At 42.7% G+C, this 18,928-nt stretch overlaps 1 protein-coding gene and 1 long non-coding RNA gene across 2 annotated transcripts; one reads left to right on the forward strand and one right to left on the reverse strand.

The window, feature by feature from the left end:
* Positions 1–629: 629 nt before the first annotated feature.
* LHX1 (LIM homeobox 1) lies at positions 630–13,716 on the reverse strand. Its single transcript, XM_044286744.1, has 5 exons — positions 13,032–13,716; positions 11,332–11,561; positions 9,723–9,997; positions 2,786–2,951; positions 630–2,006 (listed from the first exon to the last, which is right to left on the reverse strand). The coding sequence occupies exons 1-5, from the start codon at positions 13,199–13,201 to the stop codon at positions 1,627–1,629; spliced, it is 1,221 nt and encodes a 406-aa protein (XP_044142679.1). The 5' UTR covers positions 13,202–13,716; the 3' UTR covers positions 630–1,626.
* A 186-nt stretch (positions 13,717–13,902) lies between these two features.
* Positions 13,903–17,593, forward strand: LOC122933328. The gene is made up of 3 exons (XR_006388419.1): positions 13,903–14,037; positions 14,298–14,345; positions 16,614–17,593. It is a non-coding gene; the product is annotated as an uncharacterized LOC122933328 (long non-coding RNA).
* Positions 17,594–18,928: the final 1,335 nt, after the last annotated feature.

The raw sequence follows: 18,928 nt of genomic DNA on the forward strand, positions 1-18,928 counted from the left end.
CTAGGTATTTATGATAGATAGATAGATAGATAGATAGATAGATAGATAGATAGATAGATAGATAGACATGAGGTTGCTAGGTCTTTATGATAGATAGATAGATAGATAGATAGATAGATAGATAGATAGATAGATAGATAGATAGATAGATATTAGATAGATAGATATTAGATAGATATGAGATAGATATTAGATAGATATGAGATAGATAGATAGATATTAGATAGATAGATAGATAGATATTAGATAGATAGATAGATATTAGATAGATAGATAGATATTAGATAGATATGAGATAGATATTAGATAGATAGATAGATAGATAGATAGATATGAGATAGATAGATATTAGATAGATAGATATTAGATAGATAGATATGAGATAGATAGATATTAGATAGATAGATAGATATGAGATAGATTTTAGATAGATATGAGATAGATAGATAATGGATAGCTTTAGCACAATGCCTTTTTGATCTAGAGAACATAGGTGTGAACAATCACATACCATATAAATATGGATTCATTCTTTTGACCAACCAATACACTGAATGAAGTACAAGTTATGTAAACATGAGATTTTCTATTTTTATTAAAAATCCACAAATTCTCCACATTTCCTTTCATACAGTGAATGGTCTAGTATGCACTGGAGGTCACACAAGCTTAGGCTTAATAATAACAATAAAAGACGTATGACAAATTTAATATATAAAGAAGAAGCAGCGGAACTGCATATTTGACCATAAAATTTAAATATTTTTGACTTTTTTAAGGACACAAAAATAAAACCTGTCTGGGACTATATAAGCCATTAATGAACGCTCAACGGGACTAAAAAGTATATCAAATGTTCGGAAATGGTGGAACTTGTCTCTGGCCTATTTGTGCTATTGGGTTATTTGGCGCCTGCCTTTCTTGTAGCCTTCTGGAGACTAAATACTAGCACAGTGTAGCACGTCCTTCCAGTCAGTCCCTTCATCCACACAAAACAAAACTAACAAGAATTCATCATTTGGTTGATTGCTCAAAACGTTTTGCTTTTTTTTCTCGAGATTTTCACAGAGGTTTCTAAAAGTGGATTATTACTAAAAGTTTAGGCTCCTGAATAGAAGGTCATATACGTAAACAGTTGACTGCTTGAGTTCCATAGTCTTAGATTTCTAGGAGTGAAGGTAGTCAGTCTATAGCAGGCCTGGCAGCAGACCTTCTTGGTGAGGATACTCGATTGGCGTCAGTAGCTTTTTCAAGGTAGAAGAGTTGATGCTGAGGGCTTTATATTGTTGTATTTGCTATTTTGGCTAATAAAAGGTTGTGTCCCACCCTTGTGTTCAGGTGAATAATATATTATTAATATGACTGCTAGTTTTATGTCTTCAACCTCTGAGGTGCAGAAAATAGACACTCTGAAGAACAATGCTGTTGCAGCACTTGACTCTACAGCTTCTCTAGTTTTTATTCTGAAATACTCACTTCTGTTGTTTCAGTAATTCCATTGCTTTCTGGTCATTTCAATCCAGACAATGTTGTTGATTCAGAGGGGACTATCACATAGATTTACCAGTTCTGTACAGCACACCATTGTCAGGAGTGATGTCAACATGGTCCATTGTTCAAGAAAAGCTACCAGACTGCAGCTTCATTCATTTCTGGTGGATGTGACAAGTGATTTCCATATGTGGCACCACCGTTAACTGATAAAGATGAAAAAGGAGGACTCTGACCAAACACCTCTGCGGACATTGAGTGCATGGAACCGGGAAGGTTAGGCTCAGGGCTGGGGGAGTCTCCTGGAGCGTGGGACATAATGTCGGAGAAACGCTGGGCCTCGCTAGACGGGTGATGTCCCGGTAATGGGTGCTCCATGGTGCCTAGTGGGGTTCCTGCTGGTCCAGATGAAGGGACAAACGGCAAATCTACAGGAGTTTGAGCTTGCGATGAAGGAGGTCCTTGAGGAAAGAAGTCGTAGTTGCTTCCTGGCCCATAATACTCACTCTGGTAGTCTACAAAACCAAACAGAGGAATCGATAAACCCAGGGGAAGAAATATACATAAGCCAAACAGAGGAATTGGTAAGACGAAGGAAAGAAATATAGATAGGGGTAATAATTCAGTCTTCTAGCATTGGCCCAGACTAAAGGGTTCTACAAGTGATAGTTCTGACATTCTAATAAAGGATACAACTGAATACATCTCCCATATAATAATAATAATAATATATTGCATGGCTTTGCTGACCATCAGTACATACAGCTACGATATGCCCGGTCAATTCATTATCATGACATATTTTCACTAAACAGCTAAATAAAATCTACTGAAAATCAATGTATGGCAGAGCAATAGAAGTTAAATTAAGAAGCATCCTTAAAACATGATCCTATAGTTTCTAGTAATAATAATAATAATAACAACAAAATAATAACTATGCAAAAAATATTAGGCTCTCACAAACTGTTTCCAGTTCTGTTGGATTGTCTGGTTATTCTAGACACTGCGGGCATAGTAATGTCCTTTGCTGTACTGCAGGCTGGCTGTAGCTTTGCCTATGACTTCCACTCCACTTTACTTATTTTTACCATTAATGATTAACCCTCTGCTTCATGCATCACAAGCCAGGGATTTTCCGAGCCTTTCCTGCTCTGATCACTTCCAAAGATAAAGGCAGAGCAATTAATATGTAAATATTGGGCAATGGAGGAAGCCGCAGAGCACATTACGGATGACAGACGGCATGTCCTGTATATATAGGTACAGATACAGGTATCCGGTATGTACGCACCTCCATAAAACGAGAAGGGTCCGTTAGGAATGAGCTCCCCGGGCTCCAGGCGGTCCACCAGGGGTCTCATCCTCCGGGGGCTCCGGAAGAAGGCGTGCCTACGGGCTCCTAGTGCGCTCAGCTGCTTCATCCGCCGCTCCTTGGATCGCCGGTTCTGGAACCAAACCTGCCACAGGAACATACGCTCATCATCATCATCATCCTCCTCCAGCCGCCTGCGCTCCTCATCATCTACACCCTATACCGTAGGGAACCATCACCATTGGTCATAGCTGGCTTCCCCATGAAGACTGATTACTTCCCATAACACACTTCTGATTACTTATCAAGTACAAACTGAGGAGTCAGCAAACATTCTGGGTTGTTCCAGTGTATTTCTCTGAGGAGCCCGTCCAGAAGGCTGCGTAGTGTCCGCTGTAATGGCGGTGACCCTGTTTGTTTCAGGCTGCATGTTTAATACGTGTTCAGACGTGCGGAATTTGGAGCTCTGACTATAGATAATGCTGCTTTACATTTCATTTCCATATCATTACTGAATATTCCTCTTCCTTACACCTCAGCCCCCACTGTTCTCCTCCCCAGTCCACCTTCACAAGGAGTAAATACCAATTGTCCATCGCTTAACAGCCCCACAGTATCTGCTGGAGATTACATATAGATATTATTATTTTATCAATGCTCACAAGGGGTTTGTTTGGATGATTATTCATGCCATGTTGATTGCCCCCACCCCCTTCCATACAGTTAACATCATTGTCTCTGGCACACCCCCTGTTTACACAAGGCAGAAGAGGAGATAAATGTAACGTCCACATGAAAGATGCGATCGGCAAGAAAAGAGCGTTTTATTGTTTGTCATTGAATTGCTGGGCATGTTTACACTGGGCAATGATCGGGAACAGCCCCGGTCTAATGGCGGTGCCAAGCTGTCAACTAGCCAGAGAGAGTAATGTTGCAGTCAATGATATTTGATCTGGTGTAGCCACGACAGAGGGAAACCTTGCCAGATAAATATGATAATGGGGGAATTATCAGTAGTGTCCAAGGATTGTATTAGTTGGTGGAAATGGTGCCAAATGTATCAAAATGGAGACCTGTCATGTGACATGCCAAATGTAGAACAACTAGCCAAAGCACACTTCTCTTACTTATACCACCTTATGGCTGAGATACATTTACACCAATATTTTGGATCCAAAAGTGGTGCAAATATTTAGTAACATTTTTGACTTATCAACAAACCTTTGAGAGACAATTTAAAAAACAGTTTTAATAGGTGCAAAAAAGTGTCTAAATACAGGATACATTTGTTTTGCTCTTTTCTTTGTACACTTCCCTTGGTTAAACTCCTCCTGTCAGTAAAAGGGATTTCTAACCACTGACAGACTTAGGCCTCATGCACACAACAGTGTTTTATTTGTGTCCGCAAATTGTGCGTCCACTAAAAAAAAGAATGCAGCATTTTTTTTTGAGGATCCTTTTTTTCCCACAGATCTCATGTGATAAATGCCTATCCTTGTCCACAAATGTGAAAAAAGTAGGACATGCACAATTTTTTTTTGCTGAAGGGAAACACAGACAACGGATGAACTATCAGCATTTTTGTGTTGACCCATTGAAATGAATGGGTCCCTATCCTATCCACAAAAAAACGTTGTGCGCTTGAGGCCTTAACAACATGAATTGTATATGCCATATATGTATCCTTTCTAAAGGCTAACTCCAGGGCCTCCAGTAAAGTGTCACTCCACACCAGCCTCCATGGACTGGGTTGTTTCAAGAGACTATTGATAGACCCAAAGACTACTAGGATTTTAGGTTATTAATGGTGAACCCCACTCATTATATAGTCCTGCCATATGTTATTGATATGCCTTGAGGGTTGGGGGTTCAAGTGTTTTTTCCAAATTGTCATATGATTCAGAGACTAATTACAATCAGACAATATCCATAAGTAGTATAGGCTTTTTGTATTAATTGAAATTACTTCAGTACACGGATCCGGCATCTATTCACTGATTGCGCCGGACAGAAACACGGCGGCCCCCCTTTACACATGTCGGTTGTGCCTGGCCAGCTACTTCAGGCTGGGAGCTGGACACAACTGATATATGTGATCTGCACTCCAGTGCACACATCCGACGTCTATGCACCACATGCAGCATTTGACATTCAGCGTCATCAGTGGGATCAGTTTTATCTTCACTTCCCCTCTGGTCTTCTGCACCGCCCCGGAAGGGAACTGAGCCGGACTGCTGCGAATATGTGAAGCTGGCCTGAGCATATTGGACATCTGGCTCCTCAACTGATGTGCTGGATGTATGGACCACATGTATGGATCTGGATCCCATAGAAAACGTTTTTTTGCTTCACACCGGAGGGGAACTGAGCTGAATCACTGACATACGTGAAGGGCAAGGGGGCCTTAAGGTACAGTCACACTAGCATTAGGAGAATCTGGCAGGCAGTTCAGTTTCCAGAACTGCATGTCGGATCTGGAAATACGTATGCAAATGGACATAATTTGTTTCCGGATCTGTCTGACAAATGTATTGAAATACTGGATCCGTCTCTCTGGTGTCATCTGGAAAAACGGATCCGGTATTTATTTTTTTAACATTTTTAAAGGTCTGCACATGCACAGACCAGAAAACCGGATCAGTCAATGCAGCAATTTCATGAACACTTGGTACTGGATCTGGCTTTAATACATTTCAATAGAAATGAATGCCGGATCCGGCAATCCGGCAAGTGTTCCGGAATTTTGGATGGAAAAAATAGCGCAGCATGCTGCAGTATTTTCTCTGGCCAAGGGACGGAATGGAAGACATCCTGATGCATACTGAACTGATTGTTTTCCATTCAGAATGGATTAGGATAAAACTGATGCGTTTTTTCCGGTATTGAATCCCTAGGACGGAAATCAATACCGGAAAACTTTAACGCTAGTGTGAAAGTACCCTTAGGGTGAATTCATACATAGATTTGTTGGTAGAAATTCTGCAACTAAGAATCAATTCCATGCACCATTGTGAATCGAATTGTTTCTGCATTTCTACAAAAACCATTCAGATGAATAGGACAGTCGCAGTTCTGCCACAAATCTGCTGCGTGTGACTTCACTCTTACATTCTGTTTACACGCGTTTCTTTAACTGATTAAGCTAATTGGGCACTAATTGTTACAAGATAAAGGCTCATATGTTATCTGATCTGGTTGTGTCTACAGAGTCAAAATATGTTATGGATTATAATATTAGAGAGCACTGTAAGGCTACCTTCACATGTATCAGTTGTGCCTTGCTAGATGCTTTATGCTGGAGCTGGACACAACTGATATATGTGCACAGCACTTCAGTACACAGATCTGGTGTCTGTACACGGATTGCGGCGGACAGAAAAACTGAGCAAGCAGCATTTTCTGTCGGGCACTATTTAACATCGGGCAACACAATTGATGTGCCAGAAGTACAAAGAGCAGAGATGAGCAGTGTCTCCAGGGGTATACTTTTACAAGTACGGTCTGGTGCTTTGGGTTTGTATCATAGTAACATAGTTTGTAAGGCTGAAAACATGTCCATCCAGGTCAGCCTGTTATCTGATTCAGAAGAAGGCAAAATATGGGGAAAATTCCTTCCCGACTCCAGTCAGGCAATCAGAATCACTCCCTTCTCCAGAAATCTAAAACTATAGCCTGTAATATTATCATACAGTATTTTAGTTTTATGGGTAGTTAGGCTTAGGGTTCTTTAAGTGCCTCGCTTAGCACATCAAGCCCTACATTTCCACCACTACATGGTACCAGATTACTTTGACAAATCCTTTCTTTTTTGGTCCATAAGCAACATGCCCAAGTGTTTATGTGCAGGATCTACTTCTCCTTCCACATACCGGTACGTCTGAGGCAGAGGAGGGTGGTCCTCTGTCAGCAACCTGCTCATGGTGGCCTAACACCACAGCCCCTTGTTGTTGCCTGAGAAGGCACCTGGGATATCGAGCATGCAGTACTGGAGGGCGTTATGGGGGTCAGTACATACCTTTCAATCTTTCTTTTAGTTTCCTTTAGGCTACATTCACACGACTTTGTGTTTTGCGGTCCACAAAACACTGATCCGCAAAAAATACGGATGACATCAGTATTGCATCCGTTTCTTTGGTGGATCCAATTTAAGGCCTCCTGCACACGAAAGTGTGCTGCCCGCATTTGCGGATCCGCAATACACGGGCGTCGTTTTGTGGGCATTACACATCACTGATGCGGACCCATTCACTTCAATGGGTCCGCAAATCCAGAGATGCGGAACGGAACCCTATGGAAGCACTACAGAGTCCTTCTGTGGGTTTTCGTCCCGTACTTCCATTCCGCGAAAAGATAGAACATGTCCTATCTTTTTGCGGAACGGGCGGATCACAGACCCATTAAAGCAAATGTAGCTGCAGCTGCTCCACGGTCGGTGTTCGTGCATTGCGGCCCGCAAATTGCAGCACGGCCGCGGGGCGCACACGTTTGTGTGCAGGAGACCTTATGCTAATGTTTTTGGGGGAGAAATGACTTGTAAATGAATTCAATTTTTGGAATGGGAATACTTTTTGAACAAAAAGTGACCAAAACAGGTAGATTTTTAGGACTGACTTCTTGATTTGCTTCCTGATGTCAAAGGGGGTTGTTGTTTCCAACTAACTGATTCCCCCAAGCTCATCCACCTCCATCTACTCTGAGGATACAACTGAGCAGGGGCCACAGCTATGGCACTTTATTCAAGTGTGACTGCAGCTGTACAATAAGCAACTGGAAGACAAGACAGTTGTCTTCAGTAATCTCCTTAGGTAGCGGCAGAAGGACTGGCAGAATTGTATGGTAGTACCACATGTTCTGGTGGAAGCCTCTAGAGAAGCAGCTCTTGTCCTCCATGCTCGGGCTCTACTGCTCTCCCAGGGTGGCCGGCCTTTTATTTCAGAGACATATGGGGCTATTCAGTGAGGGAGGAAGGGTGGCTGCCATTCATGGACCGGTTATCTAAAGTAAATATGCAAATGTCGCTATTTTTAAATTGTCAACAAAACACCCCTCCAGGATATAAAAATGTGGTAAATTCTGTAAGGTGACGCAAAACAGATAATTGTCTCCCTTCAGTCTAATTAGTCTCTTCTGATTTAATTATCACCCAGAAGGCACCAACAATTGAGGACTCAGAAGAGACCTGGACCCATGACGTCACACCCTAGTATGGAAACTATAGACCAGTGGTGGTGAACCGGTGGCACTCAGAGCCCTCACTGTGGGCACCCACATCCTGGAATAAGTCTGCAGGGCGCACGATGAACAGCGCAGGCAGCGCACTGAATGTAGGCAGGGTAAAATAGCTAAATGATAAAGTACATGGAAGATACACTATACTGGACTGTAGTATTCAGGGTGAATTACCAAGTCGGCACTTTGCGATAAATAAGTGGGTTTTGGGTTTGGGCACTCGGTCGCTAAAAGGTTCGCCATCACTGCTATAGACTATGTGGTGGCTAACATGTTCACCCTGGGCTGGAGCTGCATGGACAACCCAAGCTGAAGCCCAGTAACCCACATTACTGGCATACTGCGCATGCGCCGACCAGTGGCATCTGCCTTCAGTCAGCGGAAAGCAAATGGCACAACACCAGAGTGGTACACGACAAGGTTGTGCCAGTGCCAGGCTGAGAAGAAGAATATAAACGTCCCTTCATTAGAAAAGGCGGGAGTTCATAACTGTAGATAGATTCGTTGTAAGGAAACACTAGAGATAATGAAAGAGTGGAATGATTGACAGTAAAGGCGGTACATGTGTGTGCGGACACATGTGAGGCCAGAGCTCTCCCTCAGCCTGTGAGGCGGTGTACATGTGTGTGCGGACACATGTGAGGCCAGAGCTCTCCCTCAGCCTGTGAGGCGGTGTACATGTTTGTGCGGACACATGTGAGGCCAGAGCTCTCTCTCAGCCTGTGAGGCGGTGTACATGTGTGTGCGGACACATGTGAGGCCAGAGCTCTCCCTCAGTCTGTGAGGCGTTGTACATGTGTGTGCGGACACATGTGAGGCCAGAGCTCTCCCTCAGCCTGTGAGGCGGTGTACATGTACATGTGTGTGCGGACACGTGTGAGGCCCGAGATCTCCCTCAGCCTGTGAGGCGGTGTACATGTACATGTGTGTGCGGACACATGTAAGGCCAGAGCTCTCCCTCAGCCTGTGAGGCGGTGTACATGTGTGTGCGGACACATGTGAGGCCAGAGCTCTCCCTCAGCCTGTGAGGCGGTGTACATGTGTGTGCGGACATATGTGAAGCCAGGCTGTGAGGAGGACGTGACAGGACCGCTTCTCAGATGCTTCTGAGGGAACATTTAAGGCGTTCTGCTTCCCCTGCTCGGCTTTCCCGCTTCAGGTCAAGAATGATTGAGTTAATTCTTATTACCCTGACAAGATTACTCCTAATTATCCCGGCACTAAAGTTCTTCCAATCTAACCTAGCCTTAATGATCTTTTAACCCTCCATTACACCCGGCTCTGCGGGTTTAGACAGCTTTTAATAATCCCACCTCATTGTCATTCTTATTTTTCCATTAACCCCTCACATTTATGGTTATTAATTTCTAGTCCATTTGCAAGTCTATACCCCTGTACAATTCTTTAAATGAGGAGAAAGGATGGGAACAGTGAGCCAGCGATTTATGCTATGTTCTCCTTCACAAGAATAGTATTATTAATAATTAGTATTATTAGTAGTACTACTATTTCCCAGCACATGAAGCATGTTCTCTGGGGGACACAGCCACATTTCAGTGCCACCGGCCACACTACAATGCTGTCTTGTGACCCCGGACAGGGAGAAGACATGTAGTTCGGTGCAGATAACTCAACACAACCCTGTTCACTTTTGTCTAAGGCGCAGCGGCAATAAGACGTGCGGTACCTGGATGACTCTCATGTTCAGGCCGGTCTCTTGGGCCAGCTGCTCCCTGATGTGCCTGGTGGGTTTAGGAGTAGCTGCAAAGGCGGCCTTCAGGGTCTCCAGCTGCTTGGCTTTGATAGTGGTGCGGGGTCCTCTCCTCTTTGCCCCCAGGTTCTGGTCGTCGTTCTCGTTAATCCCAGTCTCCTTATCTGAGATGTTCGCGCTTTCAGAGTCCTTTGCGTCGTCTTGAGATGGGTCTTGGGAGTCAGGAGATAAACTGGGGTCACTGCCTGTCACTATTCCAGAAGGAAATAGAAAGAATCATATCAAAGGAAAATCGCACCGGGGACTGCGACCCTTACTAGTATGAGCCAATGGCCATGTGAACAAGACCGTCTCATCTATCTATCTATCTATCTATCTATCTACCTCATATCTATATATCTACCTCATATCTAGCTATCTATATCTCATATCTATATATCTCATATCTATCTATCTACCTACCTCATATCCATCTATCTATCTATATATCTCATATCTATCTATCTATCTATCTATCTACCTTATATCTATCTACCTCATATCTATCTACCTTATATCTATCTATCTACCTCATATCTATCTATCTATCTATTTCTGTAACTTAATGGAGGGGTGGTAACTAGAAGGAATAAAAGTAAAATACAAGGAGAAATTCACAAGGATATAAGAAATGTGTGCCTTCTTTGTATGGATGAAGTATCTATCTAGCTATATCATATCTATTTATGTATCTCTCTATATCTATCTATATCATTATGTATCTTAGTGGAGGGGCGGGAACCAGAAGAAATAAAAGTAAAATACAAGGAGAAACTATCAAGGATACCAGGATATAAGAAATGTGTGCCTTATTTGTATGAATGAAGTATCTATCTATCTATCTATCTATCTATCTATATCATAGCTATTTATATATATCATTTCTATCTATTTATTTATCTATCTATATCATATCTATTTATTTATCCATATCTATCTATCTATCTCATTATGTATCTTAGTGGAGGGGCGGGAACCAGAAGAAATAAAAGTAAAATACAAGGAGAAACTAACAAGGATAGCAGGATATAAGAAATGTGTGCCTTATTTGTAAGAATGAAGTATCTATCTATCTATCTATCTCATAGCTATTTATATATATCATGTCTATCTATTTATGTTTCTATCTATCTATATCATATCTATTTATTTATCCATATCTATCTCATTATGTATCTTAGTGGAGGGGCGGGAACCAGAAGAAATTAAAGAAAAAAACAAGGATAAACTATCAAGGATACCAGAATAAGAAATGTGTGCCTTCTTTGTATGGATGAAGTATCTATCTATCTATCTATATCATAGCTATCTATGTATCCATCTATCTAGCTATATCATCTCTATCTATTTTTGTATCTATATCTATCTATATCATTATGTATCTTAGTGGAGGGGCGGGAACCAGAAGAAATTAAAGTAAATACAAGGAGAAACTAACAAGGATAGCAGGATATAAGAAATGTGTGCCTTGTTTGTATGAGTGGGTGAAGTCTAATCTATCTAATATCTATCTATCTGTCTATGGTGGAGGGGGCTCGGGGCTTACCTGAGAGAAGACTGTTTTCTTTGGCAGGGTTGCTGTTGTTGTTTAGGTAATCTTCTTTGCAGACGAACTTGTTCTCGTCGATGATGTAGAGCTCCTCTCCGGTGGAGAGCTGTTTGTTGCACATCATACATGTGAAACAGTTCAAGTGGAACACTTTGCTTCTTGCCCTCCTGACCAGGTCACTGGGGGAGATTCCCTGGGCACAGCCAGCACACTTGGTACCAAAGCGTCTAGATGAGGCAAAGGTAGAAGGCACGGTCAGTTCTTCCATATACAGATAAAGTGCAGTCATAGGGAAAACGAAGTATGTGTGAGCTGATAATAGCGCCACGGATGCTCAGTTCCGCAGGATTTCCATGATGCTTATTATTATTATTAATAATTATATTCCAAGCATGGCTATTATTACATTTCTATTATTACATGGCTATTTTTATACAAATGATATTGAGGAAAAGCGGAAGGTACACGTTGACACAATTGAAGACCATTCCTAGTGGACATTGCTATTATATTCAGTAATTACAATTTAGCATACACGTCTGGTCATAACTCTGAGATTTGCTGACACGAATACATTTCCTGTGGATGGATTACATTATTATAGCTTTTGCACATTTTGCTGAGGTTTATTTGTACTTCTTATAGTCTGAATTTTTATCCTTTAAATCATTGGATCTTAGCACAATCAGACAATATTGCCACAGCACATAGAAGGCGCGTCACCTGTTTTCCGCATATTCTATGTGTCTGAATGGTGTGATGTCTGCGGTTTTTGTTTGTCTCAATTTTAGTGTATTGGTTTTTCGGAGCTTGGACTGCAAATAAGGAAGATCAGTGACTTCTGGCCGTAGATAAGTAGGTGTAATGTTGATTGTGTGCTGTGTGGTTTCCTCCTCAAACACCTCTGCTGTCCAGATCCAGTTATCACTTCTTTCCTAAAATCTGCGCCAGTACTTACCCGGGGCCTGAGCTGGGGCCGCCGGACAAGGTGTCATTTCCTTCCAGCAATACACAAATACTTGTGCGTGTACACAAAGGGCGGCTTCTGCCTGCCGCTTTCTGGGCACTTCTATACCCTCTCTTATAATAGGCAGCATCAGTTCTTATAAAATAGCAGCTGCAATAAGAAGGCGAATATTTAATAGCCAAGAAAAGTCCTTACTTAGGGCGGCTGAATATGGATTCCTCGCCTGCTTGCGGGATATGGGGTCATATTTTCCTCCTCGTCAGGAGCAGCAAACATGCCATTTCCCTGCCCGAGCCCATCTACATGAAGGGAGCAGAAAGATCAGCCTTTATCTCAGCAAAACTCGTCCCTTTCATCCATCAAATGATGATTGCAGCGACCGCCTGACCCCCGAAAAGCCGGGTGAGAGGAGCGTCCCGGGCTGTGTCATTACCAGGCCATTACGGTGGCCGGGCTTCTAAAGACATGCTGGCATCTGCTGATCGCCGGCTTTACATCTCCAAGGAGTCTTTATCTCCACTTTGTCACCACTAAAATATTCATCAGATGCTAAATAAATTCCCCCTCCACAAGGAGGATTTGTAGTCAGTCCCTGGTGCCTGATGTCTACCACGATGGTGACATGGACTATACTATACAGATTGTGTATGAGTACACTAGTTACATACTGCCATATCATACAGATAGCGCTAGCAGCAGCTGGAGAGAAGTACAGCTTCTTGTCACTCACCTGAAGAAGTCGTTTTTACAGTAAAGCTTGCTTTCTCTAGAAAAACATTTCTCCGTTAAATTGCATTTACATTCACAGCACTGTACACACTTGACGTGCCAAGCCCTGTCCAGAACATTCAACAAGAAGCGGTCCAGGATGGGCCTCTCGCATCCAGCACAGTGCACCATCGTCTTTGGTTGGCTGATATATTGAGGGTTGCTGGAAGATCCACGAGACAGGGGCCCCAAACTCTTAGCAGCTCTGTAACACCAGTGTGGCTGAAGGGCCGTCTTTCTGCAGATAGCTCCTCTAAATGATGGAGATCCCAGACTACCGATATCAATGGACAGGAGGCGTGAGAGGTTGCTCAGTCAGAGATGAAAGTGCTTCCCAAACCAAATGCCCAGTGGTTGGCTCTAATGTGCCAGCATTGGCACTGAGAGGCTTCACAAAGCTCTCTGGAAGGGGGGTTAATTGGCTCTAGGTTCGGATCCCCGAGGTGGACTGGTTCTGCCGCCTTGTGCACGAAGGAAGGTCCTTATAGCCCATGAAGGTCCTCCAGGTCTGGTCCTTCTCCACGATACAGTCCTGGCAGGTTGAATAGAGAGCAGCAGGTTCTTCTCCAGCTAGCTGTATGGTAGAATAACTACTCCTAATATGCTGCCTGTGGTCCTACAGGTCTGGGACTGCTCTTCCTATGTGAAGTGTCTTCCCTGGACTGCATGTTCTCAGCTGCCGTAGAGCTCGCCTTATGCCCAAGTCAGTGACGACACAGCCAGCCTGGGCCAATCAGCTTCCTCCAGTGCTCATGTTAAACCATTAACCACCACACCAAGCTCTAATAGTACTGGAACCTCATACCTACAAATAGGGAAAGCAAAACCTTTCCAGCTAGTGTCATATTTCCATGTTTTATACTCACTCAATATATTGAAGAGGTGGATCCACAGCACAACGGTAATAATACATCAAGTATGATAAGTGTACAAGTTTCTTCCAGCGCAGACATGATAAAACATGGCAGGTAATGTATAGATGGGTATACATATTAGAAATGATTTCTTCTCTACTGGTATACCACACACAGCCCCTGCTGTTTATTTTAGTAATGTAGTGTCTTTGAGATATCTATCTATCGATATCTATATACATAATGAAATGACGCCTTTCTGTAGTAATAATGTAGTATTTCGCATCCTCCCCCCGAGCTTTCTTGTAACATATGCGTTAAATGATCATTTCTATTTTGTTTTTATCTTATGTATATCCTGTATTTTGTCTTAGGCTTCGGAGTGGAAGGGATGTGAGGAAAAGAGCGACCCGCAGCTGAAGGTGTGTATTGTAGAAGTGGGATTCGGGGGTCTGGGTCCGCTGTGTCCGGGGGATTCATGTGAAGGAAGTGTCTGATGTATAACGCACAGTGTAAATAAACATTAGCAAACACAGGGCTGTTTCTGTCTGACGGGTCGGTACTAGGTGTTAATGAATCTGCCCGCTTCTGCCGCTTTGCACATTGTCCCTGGCATCGCTTGTTCACACGAGGCACATTTTGTGATGGAAAGAAGCATACTATTGAAATGGAAACAGGGGTGCATGCCAAGGACGGTTATGGATTCCACAGCATACAATCTAGAATTAGCCCAAAATGGGAAAGAAACCGAAAAATACAAGCGCAAATAGAGAACTCTTTGCGGATATTCTGCAGACCGGAGCGGGGACAGGATGGATGTTCTGAGCCGCGTTCACACGCTTCTGCCGGAGTAGTACTTTACGGTGCGGTAGTTTCATACCTCCAGCTCCAGGATGTTCTGCAGAATTTGGAAGGTGCATTCCCTTGTGAGGAGGGACATAGCATCCATTCCCCGTTGTCTCTGTGTCCTTTGTGTGTACAGACGGCATGGCATGTCCCCAACAATGCTTCTTGTCACTCTCCTCTCAGCTGTTTGTTTCTATTCTCTGCTCGTTTATTGGTAAACGGTAAAAAATGGAATCAATAGGGCGACCCCTCGCCGCCCCCTCTTCCTCTCTGCATATGTGCTGTTTCTCATGTAAAACAGAGGCTGAGGAGTGCTGTCTGGAGATGCCAGCTCCTATAGAGCCCATAGGGCGACAGCTGCACTCTGCTGTCAGGGGACGTGTCGCTTTCACTGCTGCCCCTTCTGAACTATTTGCTCTTATTCCCTTCTTGTATTCCTTCTCGCCATCATACATGCCATACAAGTCAGCAGGTAGACTGGCTGAACAGACGCACACCCAGGACTGGACTGGACAGAGTGTAATAGGATTTCCCACAATGAAGATTTCCCAGCTACACCTGGAGCTCGTGTCCCCAGCAGTCCTGGCTACTCCTAGGAAATGATGTCCTTGTCATCAGCGAGCTGCACCACTGCGCCCCGCACAGGCGTTTGATCCCACTTTTTGAATGGCGAATTGATTTATTGTCAGGATTTCCTGGCTCCAGGTTTTGGCCGGGGTATGAGGAGGTCGGTGGCTTCCTGCGGTCGCTGGAGCGTGTCATTAACATGGCAATTACCTGCAGCCCTCACCGGCAAACAACACATTACAATCGCTCTGTGTGGATCATGCCCTGATGCTATGGAACCGAAAGCTGCACCTGATGAAATCCGGTCCACTGCTGGCACCTTCCTGCAAATGTGCTTTTCTATGAGCAGGGGATTGCATGTAGACGTCTGGCTGTGTGGATTTATAGATAGGGGGGCTGGATGTATACCCAGGGGCAGCCCCGAACATCATCAGAGCCAGGAACCACCCCACGCTTCAGGGACCTCTCAAACCTGCCAAGTCTGCCTGTTCTTTTCCCAGGGCAAAGCCGCTCTTTACTGCCGGGGAAAGAGCATCACTCCAACAAGCCATAGCAGGGGATACCACTACAGACATGTTAGTAGGAGTGAAACAGATCCCTTCTAGTTTAGATATTTTTTTAATTATAACTATCAAACAAACCAAGAACAATAAACAAGAAAGCTGTTCTTATGTGTTTTGTACACGTGCAGATAGCATGGACCGGGAAGCTTTGCACTATTTCCCATTGTCACTCTCTTGTACTTGACCCCCTGGACCCCTGTCTCAGCCGGTGTAGCAGCCAGAGTTGAAAAGTTCAAGTGTAAAGTTTGTTCCCAGCCCTGAAGTGTGGACGATTTTTCATCAATATAAATCCTTGGCGGTCCCGAGATGCCCACTTATACCTGTGTGATCTCCAGGCATGCAAGACTGCCTGTGACACGTGTAATAAAGTGAGAAATATTAGTAGCCAGCAGCAGGGCTTTGATCAGCTGCCTGAGACCACAACACCTACTGCCCGGCTACAAGCAGAGAGTGTAGCAGTCTGCGTGCATAAAGCAGTGTGCTGCTACTTGTAGTCCCTGCTGGCTTACAGATAGAATAGATAAGATAGATCTCAGAGGGGCATTGTAGGAAATTGACTAAGATAAGGCACAGTACATAGGCTGGGAAAGGTCCCCAGTAATTAGCTTTGACCAGTGATCACCCTCGTGTGTCCACATCATAGACACAGATAAGCAAAGTGCACAGTGATCTCTCCACTGATAAAGTAACCCTTTCTCTTCTGTCTCCTGCCAGCGCCTTTCTCCATGTGTATTGCTGAGAGCAAGGATTTGTAATGGGCACCAGCCCTGCTTTCTCATCTGCTGGAGTAGACTCCGCCATGAAGTTTTAACTATGATCTGGGCGCAGAGGATGAATGAAGAGGACGCCAGGCTGCCATCCACTCATACTGCGCCTAATGCAAGCTGGCAATTCAATTATTTGCAGAGGAATATTTTAAGTAAGGTCTTCCATCCGTGCCACACAGTGTATTAACCCAGCAGCCCTCACAAGCCTGCCCCAGCACCCACACACCTATCCAATTACCGTAGTGTCCAAATCTATGAAACCCTGAGCACAGCCACCTATTTGTCAGAGCTGTGTGCACTAAGTGCAGTGCCATGTCCAGGTGCGGTTTTTCTACCATGCGTTTGATTTCTTTTCTCATAGTTAAAATCAGTGCTGTGAATTTTCCGTGTTGCATATACCTAGCAGTATTCTGGTAATTATTATTTTTGCAGATATTTTTCCAATATTTTAGTAATATTGGAATGACATCCCGGAACCGCCATCTGCCATGACAAATATCAGCGACCTGAGAGCTACCAAATATTTTTATGACTTTGAAGCCGGGGCTGCAGAAATCCAATGCTTTCTATGGATTTGCTCCTGCAGCCTTGTCATTGAAACAGCTGTTTATTTCACTTGGAAAACCAATAATTGCACTGAAGACCTGAATCATTATCTATTTCCAGCAATTAGTTAAGCTGCTTTCATAAGTTCATTTTAAGAAGCGGCTCTGCCTTCAGCTCTCATGTGCAGAGCACTACAGGATCTGTTCTCCATCTCCACTGGATCTGCGGCGATCTGCGGCTGTTTTCACTGGATATTAGTAATACCAAAGGAGAAAAGACTGTATTTCAGATACTAAATTTAATATTGTTTTATTACATTTTAAACATTTTTATTTTTAGAAAATCTGCAGTGTATTATATGTTATAACAGCAGCACAATTTATTTTTATATTTAACACAATTATATACTGAACACATGATGAAGTGAAAGTAAATATAACGTCTCATATTAAACTGAGCTCAATTATTTATCAGGCCTATTTATGTTCTTTGACACATATTTAAAAAAAACAAACAAAAAAACAAACAAAAGCAAAACAAAACTCCGAACCATTAAGAAATAGACTTCCTATGGGATACAACTGATAAATAATTAGTCTGTTTCAGTTTGGTCGGAATCTGTATTTATTAGATGTTACAGGATCCAAAAAATATAAAGAACTCCACCCCCCCAGCATAGGAACTCCTCCGATACCATAAATACAATTGGAAACAAACTGATATAATTTCATGCATCAGTTGTTTAATCAGTTTGGATCAGAATGCACAAAAAGGTGGAGCAAAATCTTATTACGTAGCCAGCCTTAGGCCTTGTGCACAGAGTGGCTGTAAAATGCAATATACAATTTCCTTCCTACAATATGGAGGTAACTAGGACTAGAAGTACAGATGCTTTGTCTACATTCGGCTCAGTACTCCAAGTTTTTCATCTGTGTTTTTCCCTCCTCTTCATCGAGATGTTTTCTCAAATTGTGGATATACATAATGATCCCTTATACATATGATAGAAATGTAAAATTAGCTTCCTAATTATGGATCTTGATTTTCCCCCTGGTTACATTGACTTCTATGGGAAGATTACATTAGTCATAGGATTTTCTATTGCTGCATACTGAGCTATCCAGACTTTATGTACAGCTAAAGCTTTGGCAATATGCCTGTGTACATTGCTCTAAAGTTCTTTCATTTCTTCTAATTTCTTATACATAGTTGATGTTTTCAACCTTATGCAGTCAGTCCAGTTTAAAAAGCATAGTTTTATGGGCATCAATAAAAAGTAACCATTCTAATCACTAATATTGATTCCTGGTTCTTGATCATGGCACCTGAAGCTTGATCCATTTTTAAACTCTAAAGTTGAGGTCATACTCAGTTTTTCATAGTAATTCTGCCTTATTTTGCATGTTTTGACATCTGTGTTTTAGTGCAGTTTATTTTTGTGAACACTTTTTTTTTCATTTGTGGTGCATTGTTTGTGTCTATTGCATTTTTCTTTTTAAAGCAGAATGTTGTACTAATGGCATTTTTTCAGAGGTGTTCCTATTCTCCATATAAAAAAGGTCTGAAAAAAACACATTTTAAAAATGTGTGAATAAAAAATGGTACAGAAAAGAAACACCATAAAATGCATGTGACAAGAAAAAATATGTGGCATATATATAGTAGCCCTAAATCCACTTTTCTTATGACTGCCACCCATACTAATGAATTGGGAAC

Source organism: Bufo gargarizans, chromosome 3 (genome assembly GCF_014858855.1).
Source record: "Bufo gargarizans isolate SCDJY-AF-19 chromosome 3, ASM1485885v1, whole genome shotgun sequence".
Lineage (NCBI taxonomy): Eukaryota > Metazoa > Chordata > Amphibia > Anura > Bufonidae > Bufo > Bufo gargarizans.

Bases quoted from the DNA above. Each gene is read 5' to 3' on its own strand.
- LHX1 (XM_044286744.1), bottom strand. From the start codon at position 13,201: ATGGTGCACTGTGCTGGATGCGAGAGGCCCATCCTGGACCGCTTCTTG. The intron at 2,952-9,722 runs GTACCGCACGTC...TTCCTGTGGCAG, and splicing joins TGAACATGAGAGTCATCCAG to GTTTGGTTCCAGAACCGGCG. The intron at 2,007-2,785 runs GTGCGTACATAC...TTGGTTTTGTAG, and splicing joins ACCCTTCTCGTTTTATGGAG to ACTACCAGAGTGAGTATTAT.